Source organism: Castor canadensis, chromosome 1 (assembly GCF_047511655.1).
Source record: "Castor canadensis chromosome 1, mCasCan1.hap1v2, whole genome shotgun sequence".
NCBI lineage: Eukaryota > Metazoa > Chordata > Mammalia > Rodentia > Castoridae > Castor > Castor canadensis.
Window position 1 is genome coordinate 8,780,432 of NC_133386.1, and position 23,510 is coordinate 8,803,941.

The window sequence follows — 23,510 nt, forward strand, 5'->3', positions numbered from 1 at the left end:
CCAAGGACGATCCAGGCACTGCTCGGTGGCCGTCCGCCCCGCCTGACTTATTTACACTTTCTTGATTTCCCCCAGTTCAAAGTGGAACACTCGCAGCTCACATCTGCGCTCAGGAGTAGACCTAACTCCGCCAAGTTCCTCTCCGAGGGCGCGGGGCCGGGACGCGGAGGGCGAGGTCCGTGAGAGCCGGGGGCGGGGGGCTAGGGCCCCTGCCCGATCCGGGGTCGCAGGCCGAGAGGGGCGCGGGGCGCGAGCGAATGCGGCCATCTTGCGCGGGGCGCACCTCGCAGGTCGGGCGCGCGGGCGGGGCGGGAAGGGGCGCGGCCCCGGGACCCCGCCCCGCGAGGGCCTCTCGGGAGCGCGGGCGACGGGCACACTGGGCGGACGCACCGACGGCCGGCGGGAGCGCACCGTGCACTGCAGGCGCTGCGGTGAGCTGGGCGCGCGGCCGGGGGCGGGGGGCGCGCGCGCACTTTCCCTAAATGGGGACGGCGGCCGGGACTCGACGACAGGTGCGGCTTCTGGCCGAGGGGTAGCCTGCGCGGGAACCAGGTGGGTGGCCACGAGAGAGCCGGGCTGAGGGTCCCGGGTCCCCGCGAGGCCCCCACACGAGGCAAGTGGAGCTGCTGCGCGCGCGGCCTTCCTCGCTCCACTCGGTCCCCTTCGGAAGGAAAAGTGGAGCCCGCGCCGCGCCGCCCCTGGCTGCTGCCGGGAGGTGACAGTTTTTGAAACAGTGTTTCTCAAAGGCTTGGCGGTTGCGGTTTCAAGCCCAGAGGCAACGGTTGCTACACAGTGAGACTTGCTGTGTGCCGGGAAGCCCCGCGCCCCGGGCCCGGCGCCCGCCCCCGCCCCCGCTGGCCCGCGCAGCCCCGCCCCGCCCCGCCCCGGGCTGGGCGGTGACTCAGCCGGCACCGCCCGGCCGCTTCTTAAGTCCGCGCGGAGAGCTGCGGGACGCGCTAAGGGCTTCCCTCTGCCTGCAGATCGAGATCTATCTGAGCTGCTGCTGTTGCTGCCGAGCTTCCGGGGGATCGAGGCCGCCCATCAGGAACCGAAAATGCCGAAGCCAGTAAGTGGTCCCGGTTCTGAGCCGGGTCGCATGCGCCAGGTTCCGTTTCCGAGGGGAGTCACCTGCCCGAGGAGTTGGGCGGATCTTTGTAGAAAGATCTTTGTAGTGCTCTTTTTGAAGTGAGTGGGGACAGGAATCGAATTCTGCTGCCCTCTTGTTTCCTGGTGACCCTTCTGCGGGACGCTAAGAACACGCCATGGTGATGCTTTTCTTGCTCGCCTTTTTCTCCGGGAGTCCCCTCCTCCGAAGTTGTGCTCGTGCATAAAAACTTGAGGTCCCTTTCATACTGCTTCGATCTGTTTAAAAGTTTCTTTGAAAGTGCAGATCGCGGGAAGACTAGGTGACTTTCCCACCAGCTACACCTACTCTTCCAGTTCCTCAAGTGTCCCGAAACCGCAGGCAGCCCACGCTTTGCTGGGCGATTTGAAGGGCATTTGGGAGACAGGCAAGCTCTCTGCAGCGACCAGCCTTGTCCCAGTCCCGTCGTCCTCGTCGTCCCCAGTCCTCCTGTCGTCGTCCCCCGTCCACACCCCCCGGCTCCGGAGGCGCTGCCTGTTAGCCTGAGAATTTGCTGGTTGCAGCAGGATTCCTATCTTTGAAAGGGTTAGTAATGGACTTGAATTGCAGATGAGACAGCCCGGGAAGCTTGATAAGGAGGCTGCTTGGGCTCAGGACGGGACAGGTCAGCTGACTAAAGTGCTGCGTGCCTGCACCTTGCTCCCTGAATCTGATTGTGTTGAGATTGCTGGCCAGGCCAGGGTTATGGGGACAGGCAGGTTCTTAGTGAGTGGCGCTTCTTAGAAAGTTGTATCTATTTCACATTGGTGAGCTGGTGACTGGATACTGGCGACAGGCGTTTAGGTGTTTTTTGAGTTTTGAATTACGATGGAGAAAAATGAGGATTCATTCAAAATTGCAAGGAAAAAATAGATGAGGAATTTATTTCTAGTTTTTCCAAACAAGTTGGTTCTGTCAGCAGTCCTTATGTGCTTTCTCTCCTGTTGAATTTTATGTTCTGTGAGAGGAGTTCATTAGAAGTCCTAGTTTTCTGTTAGGTTAAAGAAATTACTCTATTAAAGAGTCTGAGCCAATATAGTTTTTGGTGTAAGTTGCATCATCAAGATGACGCTCATGAAGCAGATCCTCATGTGTAGGATTTTGATGATCCTACACAAAATTCTTTTATTCATTTCAAACTTAAAAATGATACAGCCAAGGTACAATGCCTTGGAGCACTATTGGGTGCAGCAGATGGGGGAGGAGGGGTGGGGGGGTCAAGAGATTAGTTCCTGGTGTGGTGTCTCGATTTTACCAAAAGATGCAGAGTTCAGTATTCAGAAAAGAGTCTGTTTCCAGTCACTGCCTTTCCTTCTCTTTTCTTTTCATCCACTGTAATTTCTTTGATTCTTTTTCTGGTTTCTTTTATTATTATTATGGTATATTAACACATAGCCATTTCTAAGTGTACAGTACAGTGGCTTTCAGTATATTCATACTGTTAAGCAAACATCACCACTATCCATCTGTGGAATTTCTTCATCCTAAACTGATCCTCAGCTCCCACTCAGTGCAGCCAGCATTCTAGTCTGTGTGTGTGAGTTGAGTACTCTAGGGACCCTGTGTGGGGGAAGCTTAGAGTATTTGACCTTTTGAGGCTGTCTCATTTCCCTTACCATCAATAATGTCTTCATTCAGGTTTTATATGTGTTGCACTATATGAAAATTCCCTGCCCTTTTTAAGCCTCTCTTTTATTTCTTATGGTGGGTATGTTTGAATTTCACTTTGTTTTAAAGGTTTCTTTTGTTGGGTAGGAACTTAAGAGTTGACAAATGTCTGACAAAGTGAAGAGAGTCGTTGGGTTGGAAAAGGAGAGTGGCCATTGCCCGTGTGTATTTGAGCCTCATTAGCCAAAGCATCTTTTTGGGAGACTGTTTTGTACAATATCCAGTTATAATTTTCACACTTTGTAGAGAAGTTTTCTTTTAGGTGAGTCATGCATGTCTGCTATGGGAGATCCCAACCTGCCCCATTTTAGGCAGGGGCAGGTGTTAGAGATGAAAGACAGTCATATTAGGGCTATCCCATCTCTGATCACAAAGAGAGCCCAGTAGCCATCCCTAAGGCTGTTACAGGGAATTCAGTTTGTTGGTGTTTGGTTTAGGGGGCTTGGGGTTGATTTGTTTCCTGCCTTGGTAAATGTTAAATGAGGCATCTTCCAACAAGCTCTATAGATCTGTCCTTTAAACAAAGGGTTATTGATTCTAGTTATTTAAGGCCAAGCTAAGAATTTCGTTAAATAGCTTTTGTGGGATTGAATGTTTATGAAGATAAGGGGCAACCACAGATTGACCTGAATAGTTGGGGTTTGGGGGCTTTTACCTGGTGATTCAGTTTAGGTATAAACTGAATCATTGCATGACTTTATTCAAAATACAGTATAAATGAAACAATATTCATTGGCTGTGTTTTCTCTTGCGATTGCTTCTTAAAGCACTACTTTTTAAACAGATTGGCTGTTTATTCATTCAGCAAGCAGGGTGCCCTGCACCAAGGGTCACACAGACCTGTCCTATGGGGACTTACAGTCTGGTACTGAGCCAAGACACAGACACAGGTTAAGTAGGAGCCCTGCCCCAAGCCTCCACAGAAGGAAACGGCCTCAGTAAAGCGTGTGCTTAGGAGGACAGCCATGCAGGGGCGGGCTGCTGGAGGGCTGTGGGGAGGGACAGCTACAGCCTGTTGTCTGAACTTGCATTTTCCATGACTGCTTTGGGCCCTAGTAAGTGGGACTGGAGGACTTCCAAGGAGGGCAGTCTGGTATTTTGTTCTGCCTGTCTCCGGGACAGGGTACTGTGTGAACAGCTCTAGGGACAGGGGTGGCGCCCTGAGACCTCCTTCAGGAATCGTTTCTTGCTCCACCCTTTCAGGCAGGGGGTTGATGAAGCTCCTCCTTTCCCTCCTCCCTCCCGTCTCCTCTTGATCTCCTCTGGTAGAAAGGAGGCATGTGGCACTGGAGAGGAAACCTGCCAGCTGCCTCAACCTAGGAGTGAAGAGGTGTTGCCTTTTAAGCCCAGCTTTCTTAAAGCCCTGTGAAGGGCTTAGAGGTAACATATACCTTCACTGTCCATGTAAAGTGGTGTGGTAGAAGTTTCTCGTGTAAAAGGAGGCTTACCTTTCATTAGGAGAACTCTGAAAGTGGGTTCAAAGTTCCACCCTGTGTCAAAACATTAAAAACAGATTTTTCTTTTTTTTTTTATGGTGCCTCACACACTCTTGACAAGTACTCTAACACTAAGCCAAGATAATTTCTGAACTAACCTTACCTCTTTGGGAATGCATGCCTTTCTGCTAAATAATTTTAATAGAGATAGAGTTTAATTGAGTACCCTGATATATTTGAAGCTCCTTCATTGAGGAGGACACATGGAACCTACTTCTACCCCACCCCCTCCTTCACCAAAGGCAGATGGTGAATTAGGTAGCTAAGATTTTGGCCTGTGGTGGTGAGAGATGCTGGCTCGCGTTACTGATCTGCCATCTTCACACTGTAAGGCATGATGAATATTTATAGCTCTTTTATTAGTTCAGCAGACATTCACCGAGTTACTGTGAGAGGTGTTGAGGCCCCCAGTACAGACACAGAAGTCACCCCTGTCATCATGGATTTACAGTCTGGTTCTGGGACGTGTGATAATCACTGCGGCTCTGGAAATTGTACTAGAATACTGGTGGTCAGGGTTCTGAGACAATGAGGTGTAGGAGGGAGCCCTGAGGCAGTGAGGACTGCTGAACAACCTAAAGAATAAATTGAGTGGAGGCTGGGGGGACACAACTCCCAAGTGCACAGACTCAGTAGTAGGGGGGAAATGAGAGGAGTTAGGGGTCCACTGGAGACTGATGTGGTTAGAGAGGAAATAAGGTCACAGTATACCTCGTCAACCATACTCAGGCACTTTTTTTCTTAACTCAGAGTTTGACCTTCTAGAAGGAGGTGACCTGATCTGATTTGCCTTTTGCAGAGTTGACTACAGTCTGTAATGAGAATCACAAGAGCAGGAGGTAGCCGGAGTGGATATGGTAGACTATTGAGTTGCAGGAAGAGACAGTGATAGCTTGGACTAGGGAGGTCAAATTGAACGGCCTAGGTGGTGGATTGGGTGTGCAGGGCCCAGGGGTGTGCCAGGCTGCCTTCTGGTTTCTGGCTTACACAACTGGATGAGTGGTGGAGTCACTACTAAGATGAAGAGTCCTCTGGGGGATGGGTGAGTCTGGCTTTTTACAAGCTAATTAATTTGCACTATAAGTGTGACAAATGAAAGAAGTTCTTAAAGTTCTGGCTGCAACCCTGTGGCGCCATTATTGGGTTTTTGAGTCACGACTGGGGTTGGAAAAGAGGTGACAGTGGGATGGGTCTCCAGCTTCAGAAAGACAAGACCAGCGGAGATGTAAGGTGTTGCTCTCACTGTAGCTTTTCCTGCAAGGGCTTAATTTGGTATTAATTTTAATTTTAATTTGGCAGTGTCTCAATTTTTTGGCCCTTTGTTTATAAAGGAGGAAAAGAACCTAGACATTCCCTTGGAAGATACCACATTCCTCTTTCCTTTCTCTCCTGTTCCTTCCACACTGGCCTCTTTTGTTACTGCCCTAAATGATAGCGCTGTTATTTCTAACAAAATTTGAATAACTTTTCTAATACTTTTACAGTTTGGAAAAGGAAAAGAGTACCACTCAGTGAATTATGTTACATCTTTATCTTATATATACATTTTTTTTCTTTTTTCTTGTACTGGGGATTGAACCCCGTACCTCATGCATGCTAGGCAGTCACTCTACCATTTGAGCCACAGCTCCAGCCCTCTTTTTCTTATTTTGTTTTTTAGTTAAGTTTTTGTGTATCTTGGGCAGTTTGGAGGTTTGTGCGATGCTTGGTGCACCTGCTTTGTTCTAATACTTGGATGATTCCACTCTGTGATCTGAAATAATAAAATTCATAGTCTGCTTTCAAAGTCAGGAATCCATGTTGAACTGCACCTTACATTTTATTTCACTTCAGTAGCAGCTACATTGGGATTCCTTAGCTACTCTAATTAGTTTTTAATTTAAGCACTAGATGTGTGTTTGTTACCACCAATTAAATATGGAATGCTTATTATAAGAAGGATAATGTTGCATTATTTCCCCTCCTAATGTATTTATCATCTATACCTGTTGACATAAGAATGAAAATGTTGCTCGAAATTTCTGTAAAGCATCTTTTTTTTTTTTTTTTTTTTTTGCAGTACTGAGGCTTGAACTCAGGGCCTTCACCTTGAGCCACTCCACCAGCCCTATTTTTTTGTGAAGGGTTTTTTTTTGAGATAGGGTCTCAGGAACTATTTGCCCAGGCTGGCTTTGAACCGCGATCCTCCTGATCTCTGCCTTCTGAGTAACTAGGATTACAGGCATGAGCCTCCGGCACCCAGCTAAGAATCTTTTTAAAGAACCAAACAAAACCATTGTGCTATAATATGACTTAGAAACTTCTGACTAAAATAAAATGCTTATGTATAGTTCATTAATGTACATTATTTTTTCAAATAAAAATCCTAAGAACCATAAAAGAATAATTTCATAATTTACTACTTCCGGTGCTTGAGCAAGCCACTTAGTGTCTGTGAACCTCAGTTTTGTCATCTCTAAAGTGGTAGTGAAAATGTTATTAAGTGAAAAGGATGCTACATAAAATAAGCAAAGACAGTGCTTTTCTCTTGAAATTGAAAGTTCATCTCTACATGCTGTAAGCTTTGTGTTTCTTGTGTGCTTTTTTTCCCTGCATATGTTTTACACACTTTGTAGGGCAGCTTGTTTGCTAAAACTTTGAGTTCCTATAAACCATGTAAAGTTTGTTCATGACCTTCACAGGGACACAGCAACATGGAATGCTTAGTAAAAGGGAGCACTCTCCATCTCCTCGTATCCATGTTTCTTTACAACTCACATGGGCTTCTTCCTGGTGTGATGAAGCACAGCCATGTCACTCTTTGCTCTGTGCCGAGGCCGTGAAAGTAAGATTGGCTTTGCCTTTAAGGGGTCTCATGGAGTCGGTGAATCTCAGTTCATTGCAGTGTGGTCAGAGAGAGACACAGGACAGGCGGAGCCCGGCAGCATTCCCCATTGACAAAGTGGGCTGTGGGGGGTGGTCAGACTAGACTGTCAATGCAGGTAGCTCAGATTTGCCCTGTCTTTTGTTAACTTTGAAGTCACTCTCTGCAGCCTAATTTTGTTTTCCGTTTTTGCCTGGGAGAAGACTAATTTAACATTGTTGTACCAACAGCTGTCGTATCAGATAGTGTAAGTAACTGTTTTCATGGAAGGAAGGTGGCAGGTCACCATGCCTGTTTCTCTAAGGTGTACCAGCTAAGAACAGTTTTTATGTTTTTGAAGGATTATTTTAAAACAGCACTGTGCAACAGACATCAAATAAGGTGTTTAAAGCTTGAAATATTTACTCTCTGCCTCTTTACAGAAAAAAGTTGCCAAACCCTGCTTTGAGATAAAGGTAACTATTGTTAAACCTTTGTTATAACCTTGTATATATTTTATGACCAGGCTAATGTTTGGAAGCAGAGTCACCCCTTTGGTTCCAGTTTAAAAAAAAAAAAAAAAAAACTTCTCAAAGAACAAAGAATCTGTTTTGTTAGCCAGTGCGAAGTGCATCCTAGGCCTTGAGCATGGCCTTCTATTATAAAAACTGTCACCACAGAGCAGGCACGATTGGCGCTGAGGTAATGTTTTAAGCAAGGCTGGTGTTCCTGGCTATTCTTTGTTTCATAGAGAAAGTGGCAGTAACTGTGTTACACTTGCTAAGCCATCATCTAATGACAGATTTCTGGCATATGCTAAAAGCAGTTTGTGCCTGTATTTGAGTTGGAAAGAGATTGTTATGTGAATATACTGCTTTGTTATCATTGAAAATTTTAAATTAATTTTTGACTTACTACAATCTGTATATGAATTTCTGTTTGACAATTCCATGCTGAGTTTAGACTGTCTGATCTAAATGTAGCTCCATTGACATCCAGTCCTTGCCCACTGTCTTATACTTCATAGACCTTATCTCTGCCTATAGTGATATCTGATACTTATTTGTACCCTGACTTTACTGGTTACAAACGAGAGGCCAGGTTGTTTCAAAAAAAGAGCATCATTATCCTCTTCTAGAACGAACTTTAAATCCTTATTGGCAGATAAAGAGATGAGCAAGTAGTAAGTATGCCTGCCTCTTAGTGTACGATCTCTGCCAGTTTCTTCAACTCCCTCTGCCTGCATACCTGTAAGCAAGAGCCCATGGGCCTACCTGTGAGGCCTAAGGTGGTAACTGTGGGAAGCCTAGCCCTGGTGTGTTCTACTTGAAACTACTGAGTTCTAATCCGATTAACAGCTTTGCATCCTGTGATGGTCATTCTTCTTTTCCCTCTAACTTAGAAGCTTGGTTAAGTAACGAAAGAAACATATTCTACTTCACTTTTTGTCCTTTTGCTCTCACAGCTAATACTATTGTCTAATCCCTCCAACACTTTGAATGCCCAATATGCTGGGGTTTTAGGTCCTGCAGTTACATTGGTGAACAGAAGGGGCCGATTAAGGGCCCACCCCCTTCACATAGTCCATCGAATGATGGCAGAACCAATGTCTATCTGATGCACTTCAATCTTAAGTGTATATTGCCTAGTCCTCCCTCGATGGCCAGGAAGAATAAGCCCAGGTCTAAAATGGCCTTTCTGTCTGGAGTCTGAAGGGAGCAGTGCCTTCCTTGGCTTCTCCCCAGGGAAAGACCTGCTTTTAGGAAGCTTACGTTGTGCTGGGGGAGACAGATATATGTCTGGGAGCAGGATAAGTGCTATTGTAAATTTTCATCCAGGCTTTGCCAAGAGGTAGCGCTATTTTTATTTTCTTCCTTTTTGTTGGGAGAGGAGTTAAAACCATCAGGCAAAGTGACTTGTGAGTGTGCAGCATGTGATGTGTTTTGGTTGTTTTGTTTTCAGTAAATCACTTTTGTATTGAACAAGGAGCCAACACAAAAACATCATGGTGGGACAGGGTCATGGCTCAAGTGGTAGAGCGCTTATCTAGAAAGCTGAAGTCCCTGAGTTCAAACCCCAGTCCTGCAAAATAATAAAAAGTCATGTTGAACAGTGACCTTTCTCCAGGAACTTATTTTCTTATAGAAGCAAAAGCACAGCATCATCTGTCAGGCTGCCTGAGATTCTGCCCTGCCGTTGGTTCGCAGATGCTGTGGTTCAGGGATGGTAACTGAGTAATATTTTGCCTGTTGTTCCTTCGCTGCATTTGTAGGTTTCCTGTTCAGTGTGTCTTTTAAGGAGATCCAACCTTGCTCCTTATGTTCTTAAAGAGAAAACTGAGCTCCAAACCACTTGATAAGAGCATAGAGTATAAATATTAGATTGGAATCTGCCTTTATGAAACACATGACTGTATTAGCTAGTGTTCTCACTGAGGTGCTACTTTGCCTTAGTTACATAATTAAGGGTATTGCATCTGGGTGCTGAGGTTTTTATGTACATAGTACGTTGCTCTTTGGGTGACACTGAGACTCGTAAGTGGGCCTCAGATGACAGAGGTAGGGTGGGAAGAACTTGGTGTCTTGTTAAGATCCTGGCTAGACGATATGGAAATGTGGAAAACAAAGCTGCAGGATGCATGGCAGGATTTGCACGGATCAACTATAAATACATTTTTGAATGAGGGAAGTAGTGGCCATTGAATTGTTGGATATGATAGTAGCTTTGTTGCTATGTGTGTATTTAACACTCATTTAGTGCTGCATGCTGGAGTTTTCACAGGTAAAGTGTTTGATAACCGTAAAGTATGCAAGCAGATAAAAAGTTTTTTTTTAAGCTATAAAAAAAGGTAAAAGCAGAATGTTCGAGTTAGTATGTTGAAAGCAGGAAGGAAGAGCACATGGAGGCTCATTGTAGCTTTCATTCTCTACAGTTGTGAATGTTTCCAGTTTCCATAATAGAGTCTGCTTGTTCAGAGCATATCACAAGGAAGAGGCGGAGACTCTTCACTTTTGCTCTCAGATGGGAGGAACCCACCAAAGAGAGTCCCTGATCTGGGGAGCCTGTGCTCTCCCCATGGCTCATTCCTTGCTGTTGAAGTACAGTGAGGGGTTCTCCATGGATCCCTGAAGTGGCACCACAGTGTCATGGTGTTTTCTGATCAAATGAGTAGCTGATCTAAGCCCATCTGGGCCATCTTGTCCTCCCTGACATATTTTAAAGGAGGTCTCTTACAGAATTGCTGTTGACATGGAAGCACGTGGATCTGATGGTGCCCAGCTATTCCTGTGACTCTATTCCCGAGATTGTGGGGGTTGAAAGTGGGAGGGGCTGTGACCCAGCTAAGAGCAGCACTTGAAAATGAACATGAAATATGACACATCTATTGAGTGGGGTTTTAGGCAGTCATTTTAAAAGGTCCATATGTGTATAATCTATGTACTGGTGCTGCGGCTGGAGTAAGGAGATTATAAGAGCGCCACAATTGTGTAATTATAATCTCATTGTGGATATAACACATAGTACTTGACTGTAATAGTGGAAATCGAAGAATTTGGTTTTTAATATATACTTTAAAACGTAAGTTTTGGTGGGGTTTGATAATTCAAACAAATTTTAAACTAAACTGATTTAGTTTGATTTTTTTCTTTGTTAAATAAAGCTGTTGAGGTCTTACACTAATTTTTTTTTTTGCCTTTTAGTATTTTTTGTTTGTTTTTTAAATTCATTTATTCACATTGCATACATTGTTTGAGTCATCTCTCCCCCCTCCTCCCCTCCCCCCACTAATTATTTTTGATAGATGGCAAAAGAGATGATTCATGAGCAAGTTCTAATAAATCTGTGTAAGCTCCTTATAGGAGAAATGTTCTTTGACACTGCAAAATATCCCTGCTCATATGATCCTAACTAGATTTTATGGCTTATTTTCTGTCTGTCCCTAAAACAACACAGTCGGGACATTTTCATCGCTTCACAGGTTCCCCTCACCCCACTAGATTGGAAAGACTCTTCACAGACTTCTAAATTTACAAAGAAAATAGTGTGTTCTAGGTGGGGAGCGAGTTCAGTCTACAGGCCTTTAGTTTCCTCTGTTTTGTGAGCTAGAATTAAAAACGATTATAGCATGGAATGGCCATCTTGGTCTTGCCTCTTTTGTCTTTCACAGGATCCTGAGGTGGTGCATATAATCAGCTACACATTTCAGTGAACCAATTGATGCTGAAGTATGTGACACACCTAGTAAAACTGAAAAAAACATGTTACAGGATCAAGACTGTACATGTTCACTAGATAAAGAGAAAGTGACCTTGAGTGAAAATTTATTTTGCCTGCTTTGGGTAAAGATGAGAATGTAGCTTATTTATGTTTCTTGAAAGACCATTTTCTTTTATGGAAACTGGTCTTCATTCTTTCTTTCTTTCTCCTTCATTCTTTCTTTCTCCTTCTCCATGTAAAGTGGTGTCTAAGAATTTTAGTTTAGTTCTCTTACTAAATGTGCAAACACAATGGGTATCATTCCAGTGTGGAAGAAGAGGCAGTATTTTCTCAGACCATGAGCAGGTCAGAAAATGCCCACTGGGTTACTCTTGCAGCACAGGACTGGCCCCTGGTTTGCACCTGGAAAGCAGCTTCCTTCCTCCACCTAGCCTCAGTGGCTTTGCCTACAAATGCATCAGTGGGGAGGGCTCAGCACACTCTGTTCCCAGCCAGGTTTTGAAGTGGAGGGAACTGACCTTCTTTTTAATGTGAATGCTCAGAAAGTTCCCTTCTGGTTCTAAGGTCATGATTTTCTCTGATCATAATGAGTACAAAAAGGACTGGGTTGGCTGTTTTTGTGTTTATTAAGCAGAATTGGTCTGACAGGAAGTAGATCTGGGGGCAGGAAGTGGCTTGCTTTCAGAGGCAGAAAGGAACTATTTAGAAGGACTTGAGATTTTATTATATGTTCTTGAAGTTATGGGAGAATATTTGTTAATCTGGACTTGCCTGAATGGATGGGGTGGTGGGTGGATGGCTGACTGGATGGATGGATGGATGGATAGAGATAGATAGATAGAATTTCACATAATTTTCACTGGAATTTAGAAATACAAATTTTTCAAAAGCTTAGAACTTTAAAAGATACTTAAGAGTAATATTAAGAACTATCCAAATATAATTATTTTTGATTACTAGAAATTGAGAAAACTGCTCAGACCTTTCTGGGCCTATTTCTCAACCATTAAGAAGAGGTCACCAGTCCAGAAGTGGTGGTCCTTGCCTGCCGCTTAGGAGTTCGAAGCCAGCCATGGCAACTTAGTGAGACCTGGTCCCAAAAAGAAAAAGATTAAAAAAAGGTTGTCACGTGCATTACCCATTCGGAGTCACCCACAAAATAGTTACAGCTTGTCACTATTTTAGTTGCTCTAAAAAACCATATATTGATGTAACAATGTGGATACCTCCTACATAAAAGTTATTAAGAAGTTCTGAGACCCACCTTCTGTCAATGCTGCGAACACTCAGGGTCTACTACACACTGCGAATTTACTCTTTTGTTGTTGTTGTTGCAGTCCTGGGGCTTGACCTCAGAGTCTACGCCTTGAGCCCTGAGCCACTCCACCAGCCATTGTCTGTGACGGGTTTTTTCAAAATAGGGTCTTGAGAACTGTTTCCCTGGGCTGGCTTCAAACCTCAGTCCTCCTGATCTCTGCCTCCCGAGTAGTTAGGATTACAGGTGTGAGCCATGAGTGCCCTCAAGAATTTGCATTTTGAGCTTAGCCTCCTGGAGGTGGTGGAGTAATGAGAACAGTTTAGGAAAGGAAGTGGAAGGGCTGTAGTGTTAATTGTAAGTAAAGATCCTTAAAGCTTTTGTGTCCTCTCTATAAAATGAAGCCGGTGCCTGCCATGCTTCCCAGGAAACTGAACCAGGCTGGCTGCCCTGTGTCAAGGGTATGCAATACATGTGATGGTGTGCTTTAAATAAAGAAAAAACAAACTTGTCAAAGTCAAGTATAGAGGTATTCTAGGCACATGCAAGTATCCTAGAAGGCAATTGTAAGGCATTTATAAATACTTAGATGTAAACGTGAATATAAGCAGAGGTATATTCTTAAAAAAAAACCAAACCTTTCATCACAAAAACTCATTGGGATTTGGTAACCTTCCTTTTTGCAGACCTGCTGGCAGTTAAAATTTGAAACTCTGTTCAAAGTCTCTTTTTATTCAATTAAAGTTTATACTCACATTTCCTAAAACTAAATAAGATTGTTTAAAGTGAACCAAGAAGCTCTTTTTACAGACACTTAGTTTTTCATGGAGTTAGCTGGCTCCTTTGACTTTGACCTCAGTAGTTAAGACCTCATGTTTCATTAGTGATTAGCACCTGGGCAAATACTAACCACAGTACTTTTTAACACCTCCCTCAGCAGGAAGTGGGGGTGGTACCATGGTGTTTTAATCCAGAAGGTACTTCCTTGTGGTGGAATAGATCCTTGATAGATGCTACCACTGGAAATTTAGTCATTCAGACAGCTGGCAGCATCAGCCCATAAGTAGCTGAATTTGAATTCTCTTGCTGGTTAGCTTTCTGCTGGGGAACAACTGTCCCAAGGAACTTGTCTGCAGTGGAGACCCACAGCACTACCACAGATACCAGGAGGCCAAGAGCAGCCAGCCTGGGCCTGTGCACAGAACTCTACCACTGGCTCATATCCCTGACTTCATCTCCCTGGGAAGAGCCCATTCATGCTTCCCAGGAAAGAACTATCTATCAGCCAGCCCTTTGGCCTCTGTGGAGGTGCTATCTAGTGGTTATCAGAGTTGTGTGACAAGGGGACTCTTGTTAGCTCTGCCATTTGACAGTTTTATTATTATTACTTAGGCAATAAAATAATTGGATATATCCTAGAATTGTATAATTATATAGAAATTTTTTATCAGAAATGAGAATATCCCATCCATATGTCTCTGTTGGTCTGTTGTGCTATGCTCAAAATGATGCACAGAAATTTTACTGAATTGCCTGACTGTTTTTGTTGTAATTCAAGGCTGACCTGCCTTTTGCATCTGACAGTTCTTTCACTCATATTCCTTAACCTTGAAAAAGAGACGGTATGAAATGATGACTGGGTATAACTTCAAGATACAGCATTGGTAGAATGGAATAGCAATCTGATGGTCTTCATCTGTTGGACTGTGGATTTGCCTCAGGGTTAGTTCATTAGTTCTGTGGATTTGCCCTGTTCTTTTCACCTTCTCTGTCCATCAGCAAGAATGCTTACAAAGTCTGGCAGTAAGAGCCAGAACTTAAATTTGTGTCCTGGGATTTCTTCTGGGTCAGCCTGCCTTTGGATGCTCAGTGATGTAAGGCTACTGTTGTGGGTGGGACATTTAGGGAAGAGCCACTGTTGCCACCTCGGTTGACAAGCACAGTATCAGGTTACTGTTGTGACTTGTATGCGTAGAACTTTACTCCATGTAATGAAAACTCATGGTGTGAGGCCACATTTCTGTTAACTTATCTTCTTTGTGTGCACTGCTCTGACACTTTGATGAATGCCTTCAGCAGAGCGCCTCTTATTTTGGTCCTCTCTAAAGGAATGACGTGCAACAGGGAGGTGTCTTGGAGTGGAAATTGGACATTCCAACTCCGTGGACAATGGAGTTACAGTTGCCACGATTTTATGTAATTTAGTTGCTTATATAACCAGTTGTTCTCAGATCCCCTTTGAACATCTAACTTCCATTTTGTGTAGGAGATGGAAACGAAGTTATCTTTTAAGAATTAACCATTGCTGTGACACTCTGAGAAGGGCTGGTGATGTGGAAAGAGAAGAGCTTTAAAAAAAAAAAATCTCACTGCCTCTGGGACTTCTGGCTTTTCCCATCTTGGCTGAATTCAAGTGTCTGCACTAGGCTAGTTAAGGTTTGCTAAGTTACTGGTAATGTTTTACAGATGTGGGTTATTTGTTAGCCAGCCCTTATGGAAAATGACCACTGTGTATGATAGCAAATCCTAAGACAGTTGACCTATTGTTTGTAGAGATGGAATTTATATCTTTCTCAAAGGTTAGAAGGGGATCAGGACTCAGAGGGCACTAAAATGTGGGTCCATCTGTTGTGGGTTTGATGAAAGAAAACAGTCTTCTAGTGCCAGTGCATGGAGATTCAGGACAGATGTTTTCACGCACAGATCATAAATGGTAGCCATGAGTGCTTTGTCCTGACCACAAGAGTTGTGACGTTTTGCATTTTTACAATGCAAGGCTCTTTCCCTTGAGCACTGATTGTCATTGGCGTCATATCTGAGCGTGATGGACTTGACCTTATTGGCCCTATTTCAACTGCCAATCCCAGCGTGGGCCTGGAAAACAGTTCTAATAAGCTCTCCAGGTGCTGCTTTTGCATGCTTGAGGCCACAGGCCTTGGAGGAGCAGTGAGGGCGGCTGTGCAAGGTGGCCATCCAGACCACTTCCCTATGCCTGACTTTATTAAGGACATCAAACATGACCTTCAGTGGCAGAAACTGGGCCCATGTGTGTGTGTTAGGGGCGGGGGAGAGTGTTAATCCAAGAAAGTCAAACATATGAAGGAGGTGTTCCATTACAAATTCTTGTTGTTAATTAAGTTGAGTGCTTCAGATGGTGTGCTCAGCATAGTTGGAGTTAAATGAACAGCAGACTGATTAAGTCCCTGCTCTATCTAGGGAGGAGCAGAGTCTGTGAAGGAGGGTCTCAGGGAGGGCAGCTCAGCAGCCAACTCAGTCTGGAGTGCTGCTAGGGAGAGTGGAGGATCCCAAGTATTTCATTGCTGTTTGTTTGGTGGCTGATACCGCCTTTCCAAGAACATAGAATACTTTCATTTAGACCTTAACAACAGAAACTTCAAAGTTTAGTTTTTGACAATTAACCTTACTTTTCTTTCGTCTTTGTTTCTTGGTAAAGATTTTTTATTATTAAATTGTTATTCAGACTAGATTAGACTGCTATTCAGCTTTTACTAGCTGCAATCATGAAAGCAACAGAGATATTAACCCAATATCCATCAACTGGCAGACAGATAGAAGGGGTACAGCCATGTAGTGGAGTATTTTGGGCAGTAAAAACAGGGCTGACATGCTAATACATGTCATAACATGGGTGAACCTTGAAAACATACTACATGACAGAAGCTGTCACAAAAGACCACACATCATAAGATTCTGTTTACATTATAAGATCTGGCAAATCCATACAGCCAGAAAGTAGGTTATTGGTTGCCAGGGCTTGGGGGGATTAAGAATAATGGGGAATGACTGCTAAAGGAGACCAAGTTCCTTTTGGGGGGTAATGAGATATTCTAAAATTTGTTGAGTATGGTGGTGTATGCCTGTAATCCCACCCCTCAGGAGACAGAGGCAGATGGAATTCATTCAAGACCAGCCTGGGCTACATAGCAAGACGTGAATTAAAAATATATATATATATATTTTTTTTTTTTTCTAAAACCAGATAGCAGAATTAGTTGCACAATTCTCTGAATGTACTAAAAAACCACTGAATTGTACATTGCAAATGAGGTAATTTTATGTAAGTAATATTTCCCACAAAGCTGCTATAAGAGAACTAATAACAACCTCAAAGTCAAAATACAGTATTGTATCCAATTATTCAGTTGAGTGAACAAAACAGCATCTGAAAAATGCTGTTTCAGTTTGTTTGCAATTGTCCTGAGCATTTTCTCCCTTTTGTAGAAGAACATTACTGTATCTATCCACTCCTATCAGAGCAGGACTAAACATTCAAAAGGTCTTATCCAAATATTTGAAAGCTGTTAAAAGTTGCTGAAGTGGCACCTTTGGAAGAAGGCTGGAATGTTGGAAAACAGCGTTGACATTTTAAGTGATAAGGGAAGGTCAGGCTCTCAGTGTAATCTGGGCTGTTTGGATAGTTCTGCAGACCAATTTTTGAGTGAAAGCAGGTATGATAAAGCAGGTGTGATAACAGGGATTAATCTGTTATCTCTAATCCACTGCCTAAAATTCAAACATTAAATGCTACATTTGAATTTCCCTTCTATTTTAAATGGTCTTCCTGGTTGAGTATAATAAGAAAATCGCTGCAGTCACTGCTGTGCTTTGGCTGCTAAAGTTACCCAGCTTGTCTAGGAGTCTCAGTCACTTGCCTGAAAGTTTGTGGGGGAATTTATCTTGCACTTGTCCCTTCTCTCCCAGCTTTTACTAAAGGTTGCATTTATTTTGTGAAAGTGACAGCATAGAGGAAATCTTAAGCTAAGTTTGAAGTGTTTCAAGGGGAAATGACATTTCCCAAAGGAAACTGTGCATGACTACATTTACCAAAATGAGGGAAAGAACCAGGGGATAATTTGACATGAGCAAAAATTCAGCAGAAGTAATAACATAATATTTAATTGTCAGTTCGGCCTCTGTATTTCTCAGATTTGTAGAAGGCATTTTAGATACCATTTTGATGCTTGAATTGGGAAGACTCAGAACTCACCCAAAGTGTATTCTAAAAAGTCCTGCTTTTTTGAGATGCTCCTTGGAAAACTTCCATGGGCAGAAGAGCCTGGAAGCCTAGATTGGCCACAGTTTGTATCAATGTAGCAGACTTATAGCATAAGAAGCTTTTCAGCAAAATGAAGAAGAAGAAGAAAAAAAAAAAACTGTTCCAGACATGTGACCTTCAAACATGGCCACCATCCCCATATATCCTCTTTGAATTTAAAGGCTAAATAATTTTCCAGAGAACAACACAGCCCTGACATGGGATGGCATTGGAAGTGACACAGGTGTTTTAGAAACTGTAGACTTGGGAGAGCCTCACAGGCCACATGGTTTCCAGCTACTTAATTTATACCTGATGTGATGGGGTGGAAGGAGCAGGAATGGGGTTGTCTGTCCACAGCTGCCTGTGCCTGAGGGATGAGCAAAAGAGATACTAGGTTTAGTGTGCTTTAAAAGGGTGGACTATTACTGAGTTTATTCAAAACAACCAAACCAGGTTAGGGTAGAAGGCCTTTCATTTTGGTGGCATTGGGGCAATTCAGCCTGTTCTGTTGCCTGTGTGCCTAAAGAGATCCATTCCCCTTCTGGAAAAAGTCCACAACATGACTGGCATCTGCCAGCGTTCTGTTATTTCTCTTTCAGCTACCCCATCCCGTCTGCACACACCCCTGCCTCTGGACTTGCACCTACCCTTTCAGACCCTCTTTTTATTTTGTTTGGTTTTTGGCAGCACCGGGATTTGAACTCAGGGCCTCAGGCTTGCTAGACAGGCGCTCTACCACTTTAGCCACTCCAACAGTGCTCAACACAGCTTTTGACAAGAGTGTGATTGGGGAAGTTATCAAAACAGTAAAAACTAAAAGCCAGCTGCTCTTTTCTCCAGACTTAACAACGGTTTGGATTTGTGGGGTGCAGTGTTTAAGCCCACAGATTTGAGCTCTTTTGGGGACCATCCTCAGGTATCAGAACCATATATTCCCACTTGTTGCACTATCGTGAGTGCAATTACCAGTTGCATTCAAGTCCTCTTAGTTTGCTAAAAACAGTTGCTTACCATGGAAGCCTGTTACTGAGATAATAAAGAGTTGGGATTTAGGTGTTTCCTTACTTGCTACAGCCTGATTTCCTTCAAGCCTCTCTCTCTATAACATATACTGTATATCCTCCTGTTACCTCGTTTTACATTTCAGTGAAAGCTTATGTTGCACGTTATTAAAGATTTATAAAACCAAGAATAATCTTAAGTCTTTCTAAACTAGAGCTGTTTACGGCAGTGCCACGCTTTGGTTTCGAAGCGCGGTGGGGGAGGAGCCCTGCTTTACCCTCCTGGAGCATTTGGAAATGTGTGTGTGTTGGGGAGGGGGTGCTTCCCGATGTCCCAGTGACTTGGGACCCCTGTGCTTAGAGATGGGCTCCGGGGTACCCCACGTTCTGCAGCGCTTGGGATGGTAGTACAGAGTGATCAGCTCTGCTGTCCACTTGCTGGCAGCACCCGAGAAACACTGGTGGGTTGTGACTGACAAGTAACGTGCGCCCTATCTTTTAAAGCAGCTTGAGCGCTGGCATGAACTCAGAGCTCATCTGTTGTCTCACTCAGCTGTGCTCCTGTTTTCCTAATAGGATCTTGTTTACGTTGGACTACGATCCTACTGTTTATGCTTCCCACATAGCTGGGATGACAGGTGTGCACCACCACACCCAGCTTCTTATTGGTTGAGTTGGGGGGGGGTCTCTTGAACTGTTTGCCTAGGTTGACCTTGAACTACAATCCTCCCGATCTCCACCTCTCTAGACACTGGTGTAGGAAGGTTTCTTAGAGAAAATTCCTGGTTCGTGCCCACCTCAAGTGTGGGGATGGCTTCTCTGAATGGGACAGTGGACTGAGCAGTGGAGGGAAAGTAGGATTGCTTGCCATTGGCTGGTCCTTGTTTATGTGTCCCTATAGTGCCAGTAAAACCTCGCCTGGTTCTCTGCCAGACCATGTGATTTCCCATGGGTGTTGGGACATACATAGAGAATTTTTTTTTATTTCCTTTATTCATATGTACATACAATGATTGGGTCATTATTCCCCTCTTCCCTCCGCCCCCATAGAGAATTTTGTGGCACAATAAGCCCAACTAAAACTCCGTTAAAATTGCTGCTTCTGTTGCTCAGACTAAGCCCTTGAAATGGGAGGAATGGATTCATAGGTTTACAAAGACTTCAGGACACTTACTTTCTAAAAAGTCCACTTTCTGCACACTACTGGGTTGTTATAACCAACTTCAGAAAGGCATTCATTGTACTACTTGCTTTTTCAGAGAGTTGTGTGTCTTTTTTTTTTTTACCCCCAGTACTGGGGATTGAATTTGGGGTCTTAAGCTTACTAGGCAAGTGCTCTACCACTTGAGCCTCACCCCCAGTCTTTTTGCTTTTAGTTTGTTTTTCAGATAAGCTCTTGTGCTTTTGGCCAGGCTGGACTCAGACCATGATCCTTTTCCTGTACCTTAGGAGTAACTGGGATTATAGGTATGCACCATCATGCCCAGCTTGCTTTTTTTGTGGTACTGAAATTTGAACTCAGGGGCTCATACCCCTTGAGCCATGTCACCAACCCTTTTTGATATAGTCATTTTTCAGTTAGGGTCTCGCTTTTTCACCTGGGGTTGGCAAACAATCCTTAGACCACAATCCTGAGTAGCTGGGATTATAGGTGGTACATACCACCATGCCCGGCCAAGTTGTATGAACTTTGAATCAAATATGAATCTGATTCAGCACCTGATGGTAATATATTTAATTCCTGTTAATGTGCTCTATTTAACTTGCACAATGGTTGCTATCACATTTTTAAGGTAAACACTGGTTTTAGTTTCAGGTGGTGACATCTTCTCACTGTCCTACGTCTAGAGATGTTCAAGATATAGTCCCAACTCTCCTTTCCATCAAATCTAGTCTTTTTTCTTTGTCTTAAGCAGGTAGTGGCTATAGAGCATGCTGACCTGTAGTTCTGTTTCTGGATTGGTAACTAGGAAAGGAAGAAAAGTAATCTGGGCTCTCTGCATTGTCGCTTGTCCTCCCATTTGTGGTTGAGAGTGATGTTGTCATTGGCATGTCTGTGTGATTTGGAGCTGGGTTTGTTGCTGGAACATTTGACTTTAGGAATGGCTTTCTCGTCTCTAACATGTATCCTTAGACTGTCATTGAGAGTGATGATTGCTTCAGTTAATGCTTCATGACACTTCTTTCTGAATTTAAAATGTATATGTATATCACAAGCCAGAAATGAAAGGAAGTTAGGATTTTATATTTTAACATGGTTAAAAACCTTGAAACATCTCTCATCTTGCTTTTCAGTAAACATCGGTTCTTTAATATGTGGACTTGTTGAAGAGACTTTTTTTTTTAAAAAATCTGGAAATTTTTATCTGTTCTCCATAGTAGTAATAACCAGCCAGTGAGCTTTTCAGGCATCCTGGATGTATGTCAGAGCTGTCTCTGTTTATCACAGTCTCAAATGGTAGGGGAAATGTTTCATAAAGACTCACTCTGTTCCTGAAGTAGGAAATGGGTTTGGTGAGTGTTTCCTGTGTCTGTGCCCTGGCTGGCTCCTGGGAACTCTCTTAAGTGCTGGCACAGTCGGGCTCTGTCCTCATGACCTCTCTACCTGTGCTGGGGAGAATCTGGCACCTATTCTTTTTTTTACCTGTTCAGTGTGAGAAGCCAGCAACTCTTGATTTTAACCATTGTAAAAGCTATTACCACTCATGTTTTCCTGTGGAATGGGTGATGTTAAACAGCAGGATTTGAGTGTTTTTCCTATGTTTATCTAAGTCTGGGTTTTCTCAAGTGAGAATTTTAGAAGCTACTTTGAAATCAGTTGGCTTTTTGCTTTTTTTTTTTTTTTTAACAACCAACATTAGAAACCCTGTTAAGACCCTGCCATCTCTTGGACCACCTCAATTCCCTGTGAACCTACCATCCTAATACTGCTTCCATTGTTTGTTCCCCTTTCATCTAGATAGATTTAACATATTTGCACTGATAGTGTTTGTACCATTTTGCTTGACACACTGTCCTGTTTCTCCTGTCTTCGTAATTACCATTTTAAATAACTTTATAATATTCCATCCTCTTTGATGTGTCTGGACATTGCACCATTTCTATCTTCAACATTTAGATGGTTTCTAACATTGCCCAAACCGTCTAGCTCTCCTCTCTTCTCCACTTTCTGCCTCGGTGTAAACCACTCCTAGGTGCTTTCTTCACTGCTATACAGGGTCTTGGGGTAGTGTTTGGAAAAAATATGTTAACAGTTAGCAAAGACTTTTTGAAAAGCCACCTAGACCCAAGTGTGAATGTGCTTTATTAAGGCAAAGAGGCCTTGTATTTAAACAGGTTCTTGCTGAGACTTGCTCAGCTGTTCCACAGCCAGGGTTTGTGACTAGCATTCTGGGGAGGAACATGCAGTCACCATGCTGACAGGTGTTTGAGGTTCTGTGGACAGCCCAGAGGTCATTAGAGAGGAGAAAGCTCAGTTAAATGTGATTTGTTCTGTTCTGTGTTTCAGATCAATGTTCGTGTTACCACCATGGACGCAGAGCTGGAGTTTGCCATCCAGCCAAACACCACTGGGAAGCAGCTTTTTGATCAGGTTGGTCTCTGACTCTGAAAAAAGGGAATTACTGTTTTAGAAAAAACTTTTTTGCAGCATCCACATCATTTTGTTTGCTGAGTGAGTTACCTGTTTTGCTTACTTTGAGGCATTAGATGAAAAGAATCACTGAAAAGGTGAAAGTATAGTTCTCTATCATAATAGCATTGCAAAATGCCTTTAAAGTCAGGGTGTTTTTGTTCAGTATTTACTGGTGATATTAATACTTATTGTTATTAATACTGATTATTATTACTTCTGGCAATACTGGAAGTTGATTACTCAGAACCTCGTGCTTGCTAGGCAGGCTCTCTACCACTTGAGTCACTCCCCCAAGTCTTTAGTATTTATTATACGTTTGGTTTTTCCCTAATAACAACAATTCTAAATACAGCTTCGTCTAATGGCTCAGTCTTCCCCAGTCAAGGTGGAACAAGAGCCATTTTCAGCATTGTTTCCACAGCTTTACGTCACAGCTCAGCACACATTTTCTTCAGAGGTCCAGATAGTAAACATGTTAGGCTTGCAAGCCATGTAGTCTGGGTCATAACTGTTCAGTCTTGCCATTGTCATATTGAAAACATCCAGAAACTCGTGAATGAATGAGTATGGCCGTGTTCCAATAAAACTATACAGAGACACTGAATTTTTATGTGATTCCTTCCCCCTCTCCTGCCTTTTAAAAAATAGAAACCCATTTGTATCTTGTGGGCTGCAGAGTCAGCAGACCAGATTTGGCTCACAGGCCATAGCTGGCTATCTCGGCTTTATTTAAAAACCTCTTCTGTGGTTCAGACAAAACCAGCTTTGCTATCATGAGCACCATGACGTGGGTATGGCGGTGCCCATCACACAACTTGGACTGGTTCCAGATGTGGTCTGTCTTTGTTTCCTTCTGGATGTCCTATTGTGTTTTCTGTTGTCTCTTAACAAAACACTTCACATGATCAACTCCAACTGGCAGATCTTACTCACTACACAATTCTCGTTTTTGGTAAGACGTTTTCCCAGTATGCTTTAAATGAACCCCTCAGAGGGGGTAGTGCCTCTAACTCTTACCTTAGAGTTAATCTTAGAAAACCCACTTCTCCCTCCCTGCCTTCTTTTTGCTCCTCTGCCCAACTTCATGGACTAAGTGGGCCCAGACGGTGGCAAGGGAAGCGCCTGAGATGCCCTGTGGTGTATGCACTCTGTCTGCAGCATAGAGACTCTTCTGGAAATGGCAGGGCAGGTATATGCACATTCTTGCATCTCCC

General features: G+C 43.5%; 1 protein-coding gene across 1 annotated transcript in view; it reads left to right on the forward strand.

The window, feature by feature from the left end:
* Positions 1–331: 331 nt before the first annotated feature.
* Positions 332–23,510, forward strand: part of Ezr (ezrin) — a 45,883-nt gene continuing 22,704 nt past the window's right edge. Inside the window, exons 1-3 of the mRNA XM_020166714.2 lie at positions 332–431; positions 981–1,066; positions 22,171–22,254. Of these exons, the coding sequence (XP_020022303.1) occupies positions 1,055–1,066; positions 22,171–22,254 (96 nt within the window). The 5' untranslated portion in view covers positions 332–431; positions 981–1,054. The remainder of the gene's footprint in view (positions 432–980; positions 1,067–22,170; positions 22,255–23,510) is intronic.